General features: G+C 57.6%; 2 protein-coding genes across 4 annotated transcripts; both read left to right on the top strand.

Annotated features, from left to right (window-relative positions):
• The first annotated feature begins 1686 nt into the window (after positions 1–1686).
• Positions 1687–7374, top strand: LOC106489919 (class I histocompatibility antigen, F10 alpha chain-like). Of its 3 annotated transcripts, none has more exons than XR_010886656.1 (6): positions 1687–1775; positions 1986–2249; positions 2783–3055; positions 3225–3497; positions 4534–4938; positions 5512–7374. XR_010886656.1 is itself a non-coding variant. In XM_067313802.1 (6 exons), the coding sequence occupies exons 1-5, from the start codon at positions 1700–1702 to the stop codon at positions 3678–3680; spliced, it is 987 nt and encodes a 328-aa protein (XP_067169903.1). In that variant the 5' UTR covers positions 1687–1699; the 3' UTR covers position 3681; positions 4534–4573. The 3 variants fall into 3 exon arrangements, 2 of the variants coding, with proteins under 2 accessions (XP_067169903.1, XP_067169904.1); XM_067313802.1 differs by lacking the exon at positions 5512–7374 and adding an exon at positions 3580–3681 and having other exon boundaries at positions 4534–4573; XM_067313803.1 differs by having other exon boundaries at positions 4534–7374.
• A 3410-nt stretch (positions 7375–10784) lies between these two features.
• LOC106497304 (class I histocompatibility antigen, F10 alpha chain-like) lies at positions 10785–14409 on the top strand. The gene is made up of 6 exons (XM_067313787.1): positions 10785–11009; positions 11291–11551; positions 12072–12347; positions 12517–12789; positions 12872–12973; positions 13826–14409. The coding sequence occupies exons 1-6, from the start codon at positions 10823–10825 to the stop codon at positions 13843–13845; spliced, it is 1119 nt and encodes a 372-aa protein (XP_067169888.1). The 5' UTR covers positions 10785–10822; the 3' UTR covers positions 13846–14409.
• Positions 14410–18216: the final 3807 nt, after the last annotated feature.

Raw genomic sequence — 18216 nt, 5'->3', positions numbered from 1 at the left:
AGACAATGAAGGAACCCAACGAAGAAGGGGAAGACCCCAGATCTAAACATGACTCTTGGTCTGAAGTCTCGCATGAGGGGTGGGGAACTTAGATCGTAAGGGTATAATTGCGCAGGGCAGTCCTTGTGCGGGGTCTCTCTGCGGAGGCACCCAGCTTGAGCTGTTATTTGATGCTGAACCACTTCCAGTAAACCAATTTGTGCTACTCGGCGTCTGAGACTCTGCTTCGGGAAACCGAGGGTCAAGGAACTTCTTTAACAATCGTGTACCAGCGCGAGAGCTGCCTGGACGCGAGTGCCATCATGCACCAGCGTGAGATCTGCCTGGACACGAGTGACCTCTGGGGGGGCAGGACGCCTGGGTCCCCAGGGGTGACCTAGGTAGGGGCAGGACACCTGGGTCCACAGCAGGGCACCCTGGGGGAGGGGGACAATACAGGGGCCAGGGGGTGCCAGGGCTGTGGAAGCATCCTGGGGGGATCTGAGGGGCTGTGGGGAGGGGGCCACAGGGTGTGAGGAGCCTTTGGGGTGCCCTCAGGAGTTGGGGGGGGTCCCGGGGGGTCCCAGGGGTGTGTGGGGAGCCTTGGGGGGCCCCCTCAGGAGTTGGGGGGTTCCCAGGGAGGATCCTGGGGGTTCCAAGGGGTTTGGGGGGATTGGGGAGAGCCGAAGGGCTGGGGGAGGAGGTCCCGGGGGGACCCAGGTTGTGGGAGGGGGTCCAAGGGGTGTGTGGGGCCTTGGGAGGGCGCTCAGGACCTGGGGGCCTCCCTGGCAGGGGTCCTGGAGAGGTCCAGGCGGGTGTTGGGAGTCTGGGGGGAACCTGGGGGCATAGGGGGTGCTGGAGAGGGACAGGGGCTGGCATTGGTTTGAGGATGGGCCTGGGGGGACACTCAGGAGCTGGGGAGGGATCCAGGGGAGGGTCCAAGGGGGTGTTGAGGGTCTGGAGGGATCCCAGGTACTGGGGGGGCCCCGAGAAGGGGTCCGGGGGGGTCAGGGGGGTGTTGGGTGTCTGGGGAGAGCCCAGGGACTGGGAGGGGGTCCCGGGAGGGGTTAGGAGGGGTGAAGAGGGTGTTGGGGGTCTGGGGGCAGCCCAGGAACTGGGGGGAGCTCCGAGAAGGGGTCCGGGAAGGGGTCCGGAGGGGTGTTGAGGGTGTGGGGGGAGCCCGGGGACTGGGGGGGACCCGAGAAGGGGTCCGGAGGGTTCCAGGGGGATGTTGGGAGTCTGGGGACAGCCCAGGGACTGGGGGGGAGCTCCGAGAAGGGGTCCGGGGGAGGTCCGGGGGGGTGTTGGGGGTGTGGGGGGAGCCCCATGACTGGGGGGATTCCGGAAGGCGGTTCCGGGGGGGCTCTAGGGCAGCGTGGGGACTCCGGGGCGCCGTTGTGGTGCCGGGGGGACACGGCGGTGCGGGGGGGACCGGGCCGGGGTCTCGGGGGGGGCCGGGCCGGGCCGGGCCGGGCCGGGCCGGGCTCCCCCTCCCCCGCCTCACCGCTCGCGCCTTTCGCTTTCGCTTCTCCCAACCTGCCGCGGCGGGATCTGCCCGGCGCCCGGTGACGCCCGCGACGACGCGGGTCGCCATTGGCGGGCGGTCCGGAGCGCAGCCAATGGCCCCGCGGGGGAGGTGCGGAGCGGGACGCGGGGGAGGTTAACGCGGCGCGCGCGGCCGAGTCGGAGCCGAGCGATGGGGCCGGAGCCGGGGCGAGCGATGGGGCCGGGGCCGCTGCTGGCGCTGGCGCTGGCGCTGGCGCTGGCGCTGGGGGGCGGCGGGGCGGCGGCGAGCGGTGAGTGCGGGCGGGGACCCTGGGACACCCTTTCCTCCCCCGGGGTCCCCGTCAGCAGCCCCCCATGGACCCCCCCCCCAAACCGCCCCCTGTGCCGTGCTGCCCCTCCCCGACCTCCCCTCCCGGGAGCTGGTGTCCCTCTCTATCCCCCCGTACCCCTCCATCGTGCTCCCCCCCCTCCAGCCCCTCACCCCCCCCGTGTCCCCGCAGGCCCCCACTCCCTGCACTTTTTCCACACCGGGGTGTCGGAGCCCAGCCCGGGGCTGCCCGCGTTCGTGGCCGTGGGGTACGTGGACGGAGAGACCATCTCGCGCTACGACAGCGAGACGCAGAGGAAAGTGCCCCGCACGGGCTGGATGAAGGCCAACGTGGAGCAGCAGTACTGGGACCGCCAGACCGAGACATGCCAGAACAGGCAGCAAATTTTCTTCATGAACCTGGACATGGCGCAGAAACGCTACAACCACAGCGGGGGTGAGCGCGAGCCGGACCAGGGCTCTGTGGCCCCACGGGCGCCCTGAGGCCTTGCCCTGCCGCAGTCCGATGCCTCGGGAGCACCAGCCCTTGCCCAGCCGGTGTCATGGGGCGTCCCGAAAAGGGAGAGAGCCCCGGGGGCCCCTCGCCATCCCCAGGATTCTGGGGCAGCCCCATTGCACAGCCCCAGGGGCTCCCAGCCACCTCATCGCAGCCCCTCACCATGCCCGGCTGCCAGCGCTGGGGTCTGTGTGGCCTGGGTGCCCCTGTCCCTGCACTGGGTGCCAGGGGGTCTGGGGCAGGGGTTGGGGGTTGGTGTGACGCCCGGAACGCTTCCGGCCCTGAGGGAGAGGCCGAGCTGCTGCGGTGCCAGCACTCAAAGCCGTGGGGTGCCCCGTGCCAGCACCCGGCTGGGGCCCGGCTCCCCCATCAGCTGCGCGGGGCTGGGGCAGGGGCTGCTGCTGAGGGGTGTCCGGGCCCCTCTGAGGTGCCAGGGCTGCCCCTGAGCCCCCGTCTCCCTGCTTGTGTCTCAGGGTATCACACATGGCAGTCCATGTATGGCTGTGACCTCCTGGAGGATGGGGGGATCTGGGGGTTTTATCAGGAGGCCTACAACGGAAGGGACTTCCTCACCTTGGACAAGGACATGCTGACATTCACCGCGGCGGATGCTGCAGCAGAAATCACCAAGAGGGAGAGGGAGGCTGCAGGTGAGCCTGAGAGCTTGAAGCACTACCTGGAGAACACCTGCATTGAGTGGCTGCGGAAATACGTGGAGTACGGGAAGGCCACGCTGGAGAGGAGAGGTGAGGGCAAGGCGGGCACCCCCAGAGACAGGGATGGGCCCCGGGCTTTGCGCTGGGCCAGGGCAACGGAGGGCACTGCCCGAGCTGGGAGCGGGTCAGGTGCGTGCGTGTGTCTGGGGTTGGACACGAGCTGCCTGACCTGCCTCCCTGCCTCGCGCCACCTCCCCAGAGCGCCCCACTGTGCGAGTGTCGGGGAAGGAGAGCCACGGGCTCCTGACCTTGTCATGCCGGGCTCACGGCTTCTACCCACGCTCCATCGCCATCAACTGGCTGAGAAAGGGCCGCGTCCAAGCCCAGGAGACCAAATGGGGCAGCACCGTTCCCAACAGCGACGGCACCTACCACGCCTGGGCCAGCATTGAAGCCTTCGCAACGGAGAAGGACGAGTACCAGTGCCGTGTGGAGCACGCCAGCCTGCCGGAGCCCGGCCTGTTCTCCTGGGGTGAGCGTGGGCGCCCAGAGGTCGCGGAGTGCTGGCTGGGGGGCAGCTCCGTGCCCCTGCTCACAGCCCCACTCTCTTCCAGAGCCGCAGAGCAACCTGCTGCCCATCATCATTGGGGTTGTCGTCGCTGTGCTCGTTGTCATTGCGGCCATCATCGGCTTTGCGTTCTGGAAGAGCAGATAGGGTAAAGCACCGGGGCCGGTGCGTTGGGGAGAGGAAGGCCAGGCCTTGGGGGGCCACTGACTGCTGGAAGGAGAAGGGGCCATGAGGTGGGGGCCCCATGGGCGGAGCGGAGCCTGGGTGCAAGCCGCCGCTTTGGCTGATGCCTCTTCCTTCCTGCAGGGATGAGGGAGAAGGGGTATGTGATCCCTGCAAGTGAGTGCTGGGGGGCGGCTGCGTGCCAGGCGGGGCCCAGCAGTGGGGCAGGCTTCGGTCTCTGGTTTCTAGCGGCCATGGGGCTGGCGTTTCCTGGGCCCCGACTGCCCTTGTCGCCCCTCTCCCGAGCCCGCAGCTTTTACCCCGGCCCCACGGCTGGGGTAAGGGTTCCTGTCCTGCCGCTGGAGGCTGAGGCGTTCGGGTGCTGCCTTCTGCTACTGGCGGCCGTAAGGCAGCTCCAGGGCTGGGTCCTGGCCGGGGGGCTCTGCCCCAGCCCAGCTCTCCCCACAGACAGCGTGGTGCCCGTGGTCCCCTTAGCACAGGGCTGGGACTCACTGCCGCTCCTTTCTGGCAGCCCATGACGGGGGATCCAGCAGCTCCGGAACGGGTAAGGGCTCGTGCTGGGAGGGAAGCGGAGGGCCCTGGCCCAGTGCCCTCCCAGGACAGCACCCGGTGCGGGACTGCCGGACGCTCCGACTGGTTCCCCTCGGGGCTTTTGCCCACTGCCCTGGCTCCGGGAGGTGGGATTGAACCGCACCGAGCAGCCCTGATGTGGGACTGCGATGCCGCACTGGGCCCTGCAGGGCTGGGTGCAGCTGGGGGTGCTGTGACCCCCCCCAAAACCTCTCCCTTATTTCTCTTTCCCCTCTTGTCCTTGCAGGAAGCAACTCCGACACTTTAGCGATGAAGCACTGAACTTGGCTCTATGGGATGTTCAAAATGCTCCGCGACAACCCATAGGACTAACAACCAGCAGAAATTCTCTTTGGGAGACGTTCAGCCATACCAGGGACTTATATCCCGGCTGTTAGAGAATATTGGAGTGAAGCTGCCTAGAGTTGATCGCTCAGCATAACTTGCTTAGCGTTAGTAGCTAAATTTGCTGAAGCCCTAGGCCGCAAGCTGTGACCTTTCTCCTAGATATTACCTAGGTAAGTGAAAGAGGGCCCCGGAGCTGGTTCAAGCTGGGAAGATAAAGAAGTTGCAACCCGAGAGCACAGCCACATTTGTATGTAATGGTCGAGATGAAGAGAAGGTGAAAGAGAAGAGACAACAAAAGAAAGAAGTGAGTGTTTTAGCAGCTGTGTTACGAGACAGGTTGAAAGAAACTAGAGGAAGGGGGTGAGTAAGGGCCAGAGGAGATAGACGGAATCAAAGCAAACATATTGTACGCTTAGGAGTTAATGATTATTGCCATTCTTGCGGGGAACAAGGGCACTGGAAGCGGGAATGCCCGGTGAAGCCCCGTGTGCCCAGGAACAGAGAGGACAGCCTGAGACAGTCGAGTACTGGGAATGACACCAGGCAATTCCCAGTCAGTACACAATGACAGGAGATGGGAGACCCGGAAAATACTGTGGGAATTGGGGTGAATTCATGGATATAGATTTGGATTTCAGGGGGCAGATAATGGCAAATATAGAAGGTCAAGAGATTCCCTTCTTAGTGGATACTGGAGCTACCCTTTCCCTTCTGAATTTTGAGCCTAAAGGATGCAAGTTGTTAGCTAAAATAACAGTACAGGGAGTAATGGGAAAATGCAAACGGACATTAACTAAGCCCTTATTGCTCACTCTTGGAGGTAAAGGAGTGTGGGGATGTTTCATAATTTCCATGGATTCACCCTTTTGCCTTTTAGGGAGGGATCTCTTACAAGCCTTGGACACTCAGATCTGCTTACAGCTGGAACAGATGAAATTATTAATAATGGGCTCGTGTGTTCTGGCTGAGACACCAGAACCAGAGTCAACTAATCTGCAACTTCCAACAGGTTTCGAATCAGTTCCTGGAAAGTTATGGAGCTCTTCAGGAATGGATGTTGGACTATTGAAATCAGCTAGTGCAGTCTTGATCAAAACAAAGGGGGACTACCTCCCGCAGTTAAACAATACCCTATCCCAAAGGAAGCAGAGAAGAGTATACAAAAGCAAATTGATCACTATTTAAAGTTGAGTATCCTCAGAGTTTGTGAATCCCCATACAACACTCCGATTCTGCCAGTGAAAAAGAATAGGCAGGATTCTGATGGCGATCCAGAGTATCGGTTTGTACAAGACCTAAGAATTATAAACCAACATGCAATTGCTCCACATCCAGTAGTTCCTGACCTGTCAACTGTATTATTACAGATACCCCATTGGGCAACTTATTTTACTGTGATTGATTTACCAGCAGCCTTTTTTAGTATAGCGGTAGCTGAGGACAGCCAAGATCTTTTTGCCTTCACTTGGAAGGGACATCAATTGACTTGGACTAGGCTACCACAGGGATTTATTGGGTCTCTGTCGCGTGAAAGGGAGGGACGGAAGGCCCTTCCTTATCTTTATAATTTATATTTGCCTGCCAGAGCCCCCCTGTTTGAGGGCTTTCCCTGGGTCAGTTTTGCAAAGTAAAAAAGAATAAGATTTTATTAAAGTGACAGATACAACAGGTTCGGAATTGCCATTGATAAATGCACTGGCTGCTACAAATTTTCTATGAGCTCAAACTAATAATTAAGCGCTTTCAATAATAATATATTTTCCCGGGTAATGTCCAACATTTGTCGGAGGCGCAGGTCTTACCAAAGAGGCGTCCCTGTTTGGGGGAGGGGAGAAGGAGGCTCTCTCGTCAGCCATCTCTGGTGATCAGGTCGGCGGTTCAATTTTCTTCCCTTCCAAAAACTTTAGTGAGCTATCCTCTGTGTTATAGTTGCTGAAGGTGGGATGTGGAAGTGCAGCAGACATACTTCATTGGCCCCATTGCCATTTACGCAGTTGTTGGGGGTATGCCCCCCTTATTTACATATCATTATGCAGCAAAGGGCGTGATTTTTAATATGGTAAGCAGGGATAATGAGGCTGGGGGTACTATAGGTCAACAATTAGTCTGTGAGCAGCAATTATTTTTTGGGATGCAACCCTTTGTGGTCAGGGGCGGACCGTGATACCTCCATATCGCTCCCTCCTCCGCCGTGCAGCTGGAACAAACTGTCTGGCCTTCACCAGCTAGTTCGTTACTCATGTTGCAAAAGGGTGGTGAGCTTTGGCTGCCACGTACTGTTTTTCCCTTGTGCGCCCTTATCTTTCTCCCTGAATTCTCTCTTGTTCCCACATCATCCACCCCATGGTTGCTGCCACTTTCACGTCCCACTCTCAGTCACAGGTGTATCGATAACTTGTTGGAAGGGTGATGCGTATGTTTCTGGACTGACTTCCACTAATGGGGCGTAGGAAGTGGTGAGCGGACGCACCTCTAAGTTACAACCGAGAGCAGAAGCTGCACCCTTGCAAATAGGATAAGCAGCAGCCTGGCTAGAGACAGGAAGGAACCCAATGGAGAAGGGGATGATCCCAGATCTAAATATGACTATTGGTCTGAACTGTCGCATGAGGGCTGGGGAACTTAGATTGTAAGGGTATAATTGCCCAGGGCTGTCCTTGTTTGGGGTCCCTCTGTGGAGGCCCCCAGCTCAAGCTGTAATTACCGCATGTGTGTGTCATTAAATTTAGTTTTGCTCCAATCGGACTTCGATTTTCTGCCTCAGCAGGAGCCTAGGGTCGGAGCCTGTTATGGTGGCCAGCGAGCCTAATTTTCCATAACACTCATCACCCTCAACATTGTTGGTAACATACAAGGGGAAGAATCTCCAAATTTAATTTGGGAATTGATACAAGGATTTATACGAGTATGGAATCATCCAGACCAAGGGGCATGTGTGGCCCTCCCTGTCGGAGTGGGGGGACGGACCCGGAGTAACGATGAGTCTCAATATGAGTATGGTCGTTCTCCCTTTATTAGAGCTTACACAGAGTATATATAGACAAGCGATAAGCATGTACTAGCAATAGCTGTATCATTGGTTTACAGTCTGTTCACGTGCCTAAGGCGAATACACGATTGGTGCAAAGTTGCTGTTCCCGTGGAGGGGCTTGTCGGCCCCCTCCTTTACTTGTTTACCACTACTTGCCTTCCCCTTCTGTAATGGTCTAGGAAGGCTCAAGGACAGTTCACATAGCTGCAGGGATCCTCCCTCTATTGTGAAGACAGGATTGCTCACTTCTAAGAGATCATGCCCCTTTTCACTTAAGCATTCTTCCACACCTCCCTAGGTCGACTCAGGAGGGAATTAAAATGGGACTGCTTTCCATAAATCTTCTCTTTCTGTTGAGGGGGGAACAGCGAAACTCGTCCCTGTTTATACAACCAGTGATGAATTTGTACCTGACTATGATTTCAGTTGGAACTCGGGGTGCATCCAACTCCCAAACATCTGTAACTGGACCCTTCTTAAGGACAGGACATATTACCAGTGGGCCTGGTCCATAAAGCAACTTAGACAAAACCAAACGCAAGGGATAGATACACCCCCTGATGCAAGACCAACACCCCTGGATAAGCCCTTGTTTAATTGCACAAAGGTTATCAACTGTACCCATGGCCCTGGGGATCCCCCGGAGACATGGTTCCTCGTGGAACTCAGAATTCTCATCCGAGATATGTGCCTGTGCTGGGGGTATCCCTCTATGGGATTTAAAAACTCTGACCCATGTTGTAATGGGATGACAACAGGTGAATATGATGGTACCCTAGAAGAGTGCGGAATACCCTTAACGCACTTTCCTGAAGAAGGAGCGCCCGCGGATAGGATCTCTGATGCCATACTTTTGCCACACTCCGATCAATACAATTGTAAAACTGCTTGGTACGCCCCTCCCTATGGCCTAGCCTGGGGATGCTCCGATGGAAAGATGTATACACGCTTGAGAGTTTTTGACTTGGAGTCGGAATACCAACCATGTGTCCTGGGAGGATTTTTAACTTTACCTCACCACATAGAAGAAAGTGAAGGGAAAGTGATAAACCCCAAGCTCAACCCAAAGGGGCCATACATGGAGTTCAAATACCTGACTGTTATACTTGGGGAATGAGAACATCTTTGATGTTAGAAAATATATTTGCCCCATATGTAACCCTTAAAAGACACCAATTGGTTTTAAAAAGTATTACATGGCAAATACATAGTTTAAGTAATTGGACTTGGTATGCCTTTGGGAAGATGAACACTCAATTACAACAAGTATCTAAGATGACGCTACAAAATAGGTCAGCCTTAGATATTCTGTTATTAAAAGAACATGGGGTTTGTGGTATATTAAACCATACTGGAGAAGAATGCTGTATTACAATTCACAACGCCACTACCTGGATCGAGGAAGCTTGCGCTAAAATGAAGGAAGCTGCTGACCAAACTGGGGAATTGTTCTACGCCATGTAGCCAACGGACTGGTTTGATGGATGGACTCCAAACTCTTGGTTAGGATCAACCCTGAGATCGTTAGGACTCACTGGTTGGGGAAAGTGGCTCCTAAATATTGGACTACTGCTGTTATGTGGATTTTTATTTTTGATTATTGGTTTAGCAGTAGTGCAGTGTATGATTAACCATTTACTCTCTTCAGTTTCCTCTTTCCTTTCACCCTCTGTTCGCTATGTACGGATGACCACCCTAGAAGAAGATGAACTCTACAGAAACGGGATTGAACCGAGTGTTGGAGCCACGGGGTGGTGTAAGAGCCTGAGCTGAAAGAGTTCATGTCTCAAACACCCAGCAGAAGAAGAAAAGAATATTACAATACTAATGAAAGAAGGTAGAGCTAGAAAAGAGGGTCTTGTGAAGGCAGCATAGCACTTTTCTGGGGCCAAATCCCTTATTTTGGGTAACTGCCTCAAAACAAGTCTGGGACAGCATCGCACCTGCATCTCTGCCAGGGAGGCGGGGACTCGACCACCCTCTGCCCCCCACCCCAGCCCTGTCTGAGAAGGTTCCAGAACAGCAGACTGCGCATGTGAGGTAATTACCATATGAGGCGGGCTGGGGGCAGGGACTAGTCTATAAATAGCGCAACTCAGCAAGGCCATGTGTGCATCCACCATGGGAAGGAGCTGGAGATGTCACTGGAACCCAGGGCAGTGATCCGGCTCTTTCCTTTACCTCTAGCTTTCTAGCTTTCTTTCTCTCTGTTTTTCTTGTATGTTACGGGCCATTCAGCCCTTTATAAGGTTCCAGGTTGAAACAGCTCCTGCCATAAATCAAACTCTTCAATCGATCATTTGGTGTCATGTCACCTTAATTTAGCCCAAGGGTTTTCCGACCATTGGTTGTCTCGGCGTGGGTTGTCCAGCACAGCCCTCTAGGGACCCAACACCCCACCCCAAGCCGGGGCTGGCACTGCCGCGCTCGCTGGGCTCATGGGGCGCTGCTGGCGCTGGGGCGACTCTGGCCCCACGAGGATGAGGACGGTGGGGTGCCGGGTGTGAAGAGCCTGGGCTGCTGGCACAAAGCAGAGGCTGAGACCGGGCACAGCTCGGTGCAGGCACCTCCCCCGCCCTCTGCCACAGCAGGGAGCAGGCTCCCCCAGCACCCTGGGGTGCACAGCAGTCAACACCAGTGCTCCCAGTCCAGCACCCCGGTCCCGGCCCTGCACCCAAGGGCGCACACCAGTCAGCACCAGTGCTCCCAGTCCAGCAGCCCAGTTGCGACCCCGCACCCAAGGGCACACACTAGGGCTCCCAGTTTGGGCTCCCTGTCCCTGCCTGGGCCCTGGAAGCCTTCCCCCACCCTGCTCGGGCCATGGCAGCCGGCTGCAGCGCAGCCAGCAGCTCCTGGAGCCCTTCGCTGAGCGCTGGAGGCGGGAGGTGACGGAGAAGCCCCGGGTGCAGCGCTCTGCCGCCCCTTGGAGCAAAGAGGGGCCGTCTCCACGGGGAGGCAAGGCTGAGCGAGCCAGGCCCCTGCAGCCGGGGAGGGCCATGGGTGGGGCCTCACAGAGAAGGGGTGGGGCCTAGCAGGGAAGGGCGGGGCTGGGGCGGGGCTGGTGTCGGAGCAGCACAGCGCCCCCTGCGTCCGTTTTCGCTTTCACTTCTCACAGCCTGCCGCGGCGGGATCTGCTCGGCGCCCGACACCAGTGACGATGCTGGCTGCTATTGGTGGGATGTCTGGAGCAGAGCCAATGGCGATGCAGGGGCGGGGCCTGAGTGTGGATCGGCGCTGCATGAGGGCGGTGGCGGCGACAGGCCGGGGCCCGGGGTGGATGATGGAGCCGAGGCTGCTGTTGGTGCTGGCGCTGGCGCTGGGGGGCAGCGGGTCGGCGGCGAGCAGTGAGTGCAGGCGGGGACCCCCGGGCCACCCTCTGCCCCCCTCCCCCGGGGATCTCATCAGCAGCCCCCCATGGACTCCCCAAACTGCCCCCTGGGCCCTGCTGCCCCCCCAGACCCCCCGACCTGCCCTGCGGGACCTGCTGCCCCCCCAAATCCCCCCCAGAGCCCCTCAACACCCTCTGGGATGTGCTGCCCCCCTGAACTGCCCCTGGGACCTGCTATCCCTCCAGAACCCCCATCGTGCTGCCCCCCCAGCCCCTCACCCCCCCGTGTCCCCGCAGGCCCCCACTCCCTGCGCTACTTCTACACCGGGATGTCAGAGCCCAGCCCGGGGCTGCCCGCGTTCATGGCCGTGGGGTGCGTGGATGGAAAGACCATCATGCGCTACAGCAGCGAGCAGAGAGCGGAGCCCCGCGCAGCCTGGATGGTGGCCAACGTGGACCAGCAGTACTGGGACCACGAGACCCAGAACTTACAGAGGTCACAGCAGGTTTTCCGCATGGCCCTGGACACGCTGCAGAAACGCTACAACCACAGCGGGGGTGAGTGCGGGCCAGGCCAGGGCTCTGCGGCCCCACGGGCGCCCTGAGGCCTTGCCCTGCCACGGGCCGATGCCTCGAGAGCCCCAGCCCTTGCCCAGCCGGTGTCATGGGGCATCCCGGAAGGGGAGAGAGCCCCGGGGGCCCCTCGCTGTCCCCAGGACGCTGGGGCAGCCCCATCGCGCAACCCCAGGGTCTCCCAGCCGCCCCATCGCAGGCCCTGGCCATGCCTGGCTGCCAGCACTGGGGTCTGTGTGGCCGGGGTGCCCCTGTCCCGGGTGCCGGGTTGTCTGGGGCAGGGGTTTGTGTGACGCCCCAAACGCTTCTGGCCCTGGGCGAGAGGCTGAGCTGCTGTGGTGCCAGCAGTCGAAGCTGCAGGGCGCCCCATGCCAGCGCCCGGCTGGGCCCTGGCTCCCCCATCAGCTGCACGGGGCAGGGGCAGGGGCTGCTGCCAAGGGGTGTCTGAGTCCCTCTGAGGGGCCGGGGCTGTCCCTGAGCCCCCGTCTCCCTGCTTGTGTCTCAGGGTATCACACACAGCAGATCATGTACGGCTGTGACATCCTGGAGGACGGGGGGGTCCGGGGGTTTTCACAGCATGCCTACGACGGGAGGGACTTCATCGCCTTCGACAAGGACACGCTGACGTTCACTGCAGCGGATGCTGGGGCAGAAATCACCAAGAGGAAGTGGGAGGCTGATGAGGCCATTGCTGAGGGTTGGAAGCACTACCTGGAGAAGACCTGCATTGAGTGGCTGCAGAAATACGTGGAGTACGGGAACACCACGCTGGAGAGGAGAGGTGAGGGCAAGGCGGGCACCCCCAGTCACGGGGACAGGCCCCGGGCTTTGCAGTGGGCCAGGGCAACGGAGGGCGCTGCCCAAGCTGGGAGCAGGTCAGGTGCGTGCATGCGTCTGGGGTTGGGCGCAAGCTGCCTGACCTGCCTCCCTGCCTCGCGCCACCTCCCCAGAGCGCCCCGCTGTGCGAGTGTCGGGGAAGGAGAGCAACGGGCTCCTGACCTTGTCGTGCCGGGCTCACGGCTTCTACCCACCGTCCATCGCCATCAACTGGCTGAGAAAGGGCCACGTCCAAGCCCAGGAGACCAAGCGGGGCAGCACCGCGCCCAACAGCGACGGCACCTACCACGCCTGGGCCATCATCGAAGCCTTCGCAGCGGAGAAGGACGAGTACCAGTGCCGCGTGGATCACGCCAGCCTGCCGGAGCCCGGCCTCTTCTCCTGGGGTGAGCGTGGGCGCCCGGAGCTTGCGGAGAGCCGGCTGGGGGGCGGCTCTGTGCCCCTGCTCATGGCCCTGCTCTCTTCCAGAGCCGGAGAGCAACCTGCTGCCCATCATCATCAGGGTTGCCGTTGCTGCATTCGTCATTGTTGCGGCTATCATCGGCTTTGCGGTCTGGAAGAGCAGATCGGGTAAAGTGCTGGGGCCGGTGCGGCAGGGGGAGGAAGGCCGGGCCTTGGGGGGCTGCTGGCTGCCAGGAGGAGAAGGGGGCATGAGGTGGGGGCCCCATGGGCGGAGCGGAGCCTGGGTGCAAGCCGCCGCTTTGGCTGATGCCTCTTCCTTCCTGCAGGAAGGAGGGAGAAGGGGTATGTGATCCCCGCAAGTGAGTACTGGGGGGGTGGCTGCATGCCAGGCTGGGCCCAGCAGCGGGGCAGGCTTCGGTCTCTGGTTTCTAGCAGCCGTGGGGCTGGCGTTTCCCAGGCCCCGACTGCCCTTGTTGCCCCTCTCCTGAGCCCGCAGCTTTTACCCCGGCCCCATGGCCGGGGTAAGGGTTCCTGTCCTGCTGCTGGAGGCTGAGGCGTTCAGGCACTGCCCTCTGCTACTGGTGGCCGTAAGGCAGCGCCATGGCTGGGTCCTGGCCAGGGGGCTCTGCCCCGGCCCGGCTCTCCCCACAGACAGCATGGTGCCCATGGTCCCCTTAGCGCAGGGCCGAGGCTCATTCCCACTCCTCTCTCGCAGGCCACGATGGGGGATCCAACAGCTCCAGAACGGCTAAGGGCTTGTGCTGGGAGGGGAGGAGGGGGCCCTGGCCCGGTGCCCTTCCAGGACAGCACCCAGTGCGGGGCTGCCGGACGCTCTGGCTGGTTCCCCTCGGGGCTTTTGCCCACTGCCCTGCCTCTGGGAGGTGGGATTGAAACACACTGAGCAGCCCTGATGCGGAACGGCAATGTGGCACTGGGACCCACAGGGCTGGGCGCAGCTGGGGTTGCTCTGACCCCCGCAAAACTTCTCCCTTATTTCTCTTTCCCCTCTTGTCCTTGCAGGGAGCAAGCCTGACACTTAAGTGCTGAAGCACTGAACTTGGCTCTATGGGATGTTCGAAATGCTCCGTGACAACCCATAGGACTAATAACCAGCAGAAATTCTCTTTGGGAGACATTTAGCTATACCAGGGACTTATATCCCGGCTGTTAGAGAATATTGGACTGAAGCTGCCTAGAGTTGATTGCTCAGCATAACTTGCTTAGCATTAGTAGCGAAATTTGCTGAAGCCTTAGGATGCAAGCTGTGAACTTTCTCCTAGATATTACCTAGGTAAGTGAAAGAGGGCCCCGGAGCTGGTTCAAGCTGGGAAGATGAAGAAGTTCCAACCAAGAGCAGAAGCTGCACCCTTGCAAATAAGAAAAGCAGCAGCCTGCCTAGAGACAATGAAGGAACCCAATGGAGAAGGGGAAGACCCCAGATCTAAATATGACCATTGGTCCGAACTCTTGCATGAGGGGTGGGGAACTTAGATTGTAAGGGTATAATTGCCCAGGGCTGTCCTTGTGCGGGGTCCCTCTGTGGAAGCACCCAGCTCGAGCTGTTACTTGACATTGTACCACTTAGAGTAAACCAGTTTGTGATACTCGGCGTCTGAGACTCTGCTTCGGGAAACCGAGGGTCAAGGAACTTCTCTAACAGTTTGGCGACCCAGGTGGGACCCTAGGTCACCACCATTGGACCTTCCCATCTCCAAACATCTAACTGCTGGCAGCAGGTGAGTTCACCTGGGATCTTTCGAGCAGGCGGTGCCAAGTAGGTGAGTGTTAAAATTCCCTGATCAGATTCAGAAAAGTTATTAGAGGGGGTTCGAGTCCCCCTAGGTAGGAGTATTAGGGCAGGTTCAGGACCCTCCCTTGCTGCAGCTTTAAGGGTGCGCAGCCTGACCAGCATAAGGTGCACTGGACAATGGAAAGTACAGCCAGCGTGGAGAAGGGGACGCCCTTAGCCACGGTACAGGAAAATGGGAAAAAGATTGGGGGTACAGACGGCTTCTCAAAAAAAGCACAGTTACATTCTGTCAGGAGGATTGGCCATTGGCAGCAAAGTGCACTGTAAGGCGCAGCAGGTACGGTGACGAGTGGGAGCGTGCATAGTGCCAGGTACGGTGACGAGTGGGAACGTGCATAGTGCCAGGTACGGTGACGAGTGGGAGTGTTTGTAGTGCCAGGTACAGTGACTAGTGTGAGCATGCATAGTGCCAGGTACTGTGACTAGTGTGAGCCTACATACCGCCAGGTACGGTGACTGCTTGGAGTGTCCATAGTGCCAGGTATGATGACTAGTATGAGCATGCATAACGCCAGGTACCATGCCTAGTGTGACTGTGCATACTACCAGGTGCTGTGACAAGTGTGAGTCTGCATAGTGCCGGGTACCATGACTTATGTGAGTGTGCATACTACCAGGTACGGTGACTAGTGTGAGTGCACATAGTACCAGGTACCGTGACCAGGGTGAGCATACATATCGCCAGGTACGGTGACTAGTTGGAGTGTGCAAAACGCCAGATACCGCGACTAGTGTGAATGTTCATAGCACCAGGTACGGTGATTACTGTGAGCGTGCATAGTGCCAGGTACGGTGACTAGTGGGAGTGTGCATAGCGGCAGGTACCGTGACTAGGGGGAGCGCGCATAGTGCCAGGTATGGTGACTAGTGTGAGTGTGCATATTACCAGGTACTGTGACAAGTGTGAGCATGCATAGTGCCAGGTACCGTGACTAGGGTGAGCGTACATAGCATCAGGTACAGTGACTAGTGGGAGTGTGTATAGTGCCAGGTATGGTATCTAGTGTCAGTGTACATAGCGCCAGGTACCATGACTAGTGTGAGCCTACATACCACCAGGTAGGGTGACTGCTCGGATCACGCATAGTGCCAGGTACCATGACTAGTGTGACTGTGCATATTACCAGGTGCTGTGACAAGTGTGAGTCTGCATAGTGCCAGGTACCATGAGTTATGTGAGTGTGCATACTACCAGGTACGGTGACTAGTGGGAGCGTACATATCGCCAAGTACCATGACTAGTGGGAGTGTGCAAAACGCCAGGTACCAAGACTAGCATGGGCGTGCATAGCACCAGGTACGGTGACTAGTGGGAGCGTACATAGTGCCAGCTATGGTGACTAGTGGGAGTGTGCATAGTGCCAGGTGCTGTGACTAGTGTGAGCGTACATAGCGCCAGGTACTGTGACTAGTGTGAGTGTGCATAGTGCCAGGTGCCGTGACTAGTCTGAGCCTACATACTGCCAGGTACAGTGACTAGTCGGAGCGTACATACTGCCAGATATGCTGACTAGTGTGAGTGTTCATAGTGCCAGGTACGGTGAGTAGTGTGAGTGTGCATAGTGCCAGGTACAGTGACTAGTGGGAGCATGCATAGTACAGGTACAATGATTAGTGTGAGTGTGCATAGTGCCAAGTACTGTGACTAGTGGGAGCGCGCATAGTGCATGGTACCGTGACTACTGGGAGTGTGCATAGTGCCAGGAACCGTGACTAGTCGGAGCATGCACAGTGCCAGGTACGGTGGCTAGTTGGAGCGTGCATAGTGGCAGGTACTGTGACTAGTGTGAGTGCGTGTAACCTGGGAACTGAAGGGGGCACCCGTCAGCTGATAAAGCCGCCCACTGCGAAGGGACAGCAGTCCTGGTGGTCAAAGACTCGGCTGGTGAGTGCGGTTCCCAGAGAGAGAGTGAGAGAGAGAGACCCTGCCAAAGGTGATGCTAGCACTGGCAGATGCTAATACCCCCAATATTGTTCACACTGTATCTGCCCCGCTTTATATGCCTGGCGATCTGTCTGCTGTTCCTTCTCCTCCTTTACCACCTACCTCTACTTTAGTGGCTGCCAGACTCTATCCTGTGGTCTCTAACGTGCTGCCTAATCCTGCTGCTTTACAGCCAGGGGGAATGGGTGCAGCCAATCCCCCTCCTGCTGTATTACATGTATTTACTGATCAACCCGGGAATCCTAGCCATTTAGCCTTGGGGGGGGGGGGGGGGTAGAAAATGCCGAGGTTAAGGGAGGATGCGCTCAATTATTTTCCAGCTTATGTACAGGGTATAACCCGAGTTGGGGAGATACCCAAATTCTTTTGGGAGAATTATTTCGCAGAACTAGCACAACAAACTGGGGAGAAAGAGAAACTCCTGGCCAGCAAATGATCCAAACTGGGATTATAATAATGCAGGAGATAGAGCTGTGTGCCAAACAGGACTCCAAAATTTAATAGAAGCAATTAGGGCACGCAGGGAGTTAGGAGTAAATTGGACTAAAGTACAAGAATGTAGACGGTGACTAGGCGAACACCCCGGTGACTTCTGGGGACAGCTTTGGCAAGCCCTACTAAAATATGGGGAAATGACCACACAAAACTCCAAGGATGCCCTCGCAAGTAGTGTTTTTATAGATCAGGAGGGCCCCAGATATACCAAAGTATTTTAAAGAACATATGCCAGGTTGGCAAGGAGAGACTTTGCAGAAGATTTTAAGTGTAGCAGTGTTAGCATATGATTGCCTGCCAGGGGCTCAAATATGAGATGTCATGGAAAGACTGCCAAGGCTTGTCCACTCATCAGACTATTACCCTCTGCTGCTCTTCCATGTGGGCACTAATGACACCAAGGGCAAACCGGAAACCATCAAAGAGGATTTCAGAGCTCTGGGGCTGGTGGTCAAGGGTCTGGGAGCCCAGGTCATCTTCTCCTCAATCCTGCCAGTGAGGGGGACGGATGAGAGGAGGAGGAGATGGACTTTCCAAGTTAACAACTGGCTGTGCCGCTAGTGTTGGCAACAGGGTTTTGGTTTCTATGACCGTGGGATCCTGTTTGAAGATCGACAACTGCTGGGGAGAGATGGGATCCACCTGACTAAGCGGGGCACACGCGTCTTTGGCAACAGGTTGGCCAAGCTGGTAAGGAGGGCTTTAAACTAGGAAAGATGGGGGAAGGGGAGAGTTATAGTGCCAGGGGAGTTGGCAAAATGCTGGTCAAGTCGGGATGCCTCCAGTGGGTGCATGCAGCCAGGGAAGTGCGCATGGGACATGACTATGGAGGATCCTCTTGCATCCCTCCTGGGAACCCTGCATGCTCGATCACCTCTCTGAAATGCCTGTACACCAATGCACACAGCATGGGGAATAAACAGGAAGAACTAGAGATGTGTGTGCGGTCACAGGACCATGATCTAATTGCAATTACAGAGACATGGTGGGAGGGATAGCTCGCATGAGTGGAGTGCTGTCATGGATGGCTACATGCTTTTTAGGAAAGAGAGGCCAGGAAAGCGAGGTGCTGGAGTTGCTCTTGATGTGAGAGAGCAACTGGAATGTATGGAGCTGTGCCTAGGGGTGGATGAAGAGTGAGTGGAGAGCTTCTGGGTAAGG

Source organism: Apteryx mantelli, chromosome 32 (assembly GCF_036417845.1).
Source record: "Apteryx mantelli isolate bAptMan1 chromosome 32, bAptMan1.hap1, whole genome shotgun sequence".
Taxonomy (NCBI): Eukaryota; Metazoa; Chordata; class Aves; order Apterygiformes; family Apterygidae; genus Apteryx; species Apteryx mantelli.
Note: the sequence above shows the minus strand (reverse complement) of the source record. Positions and strands in the feature narration are given on the sequence as shown.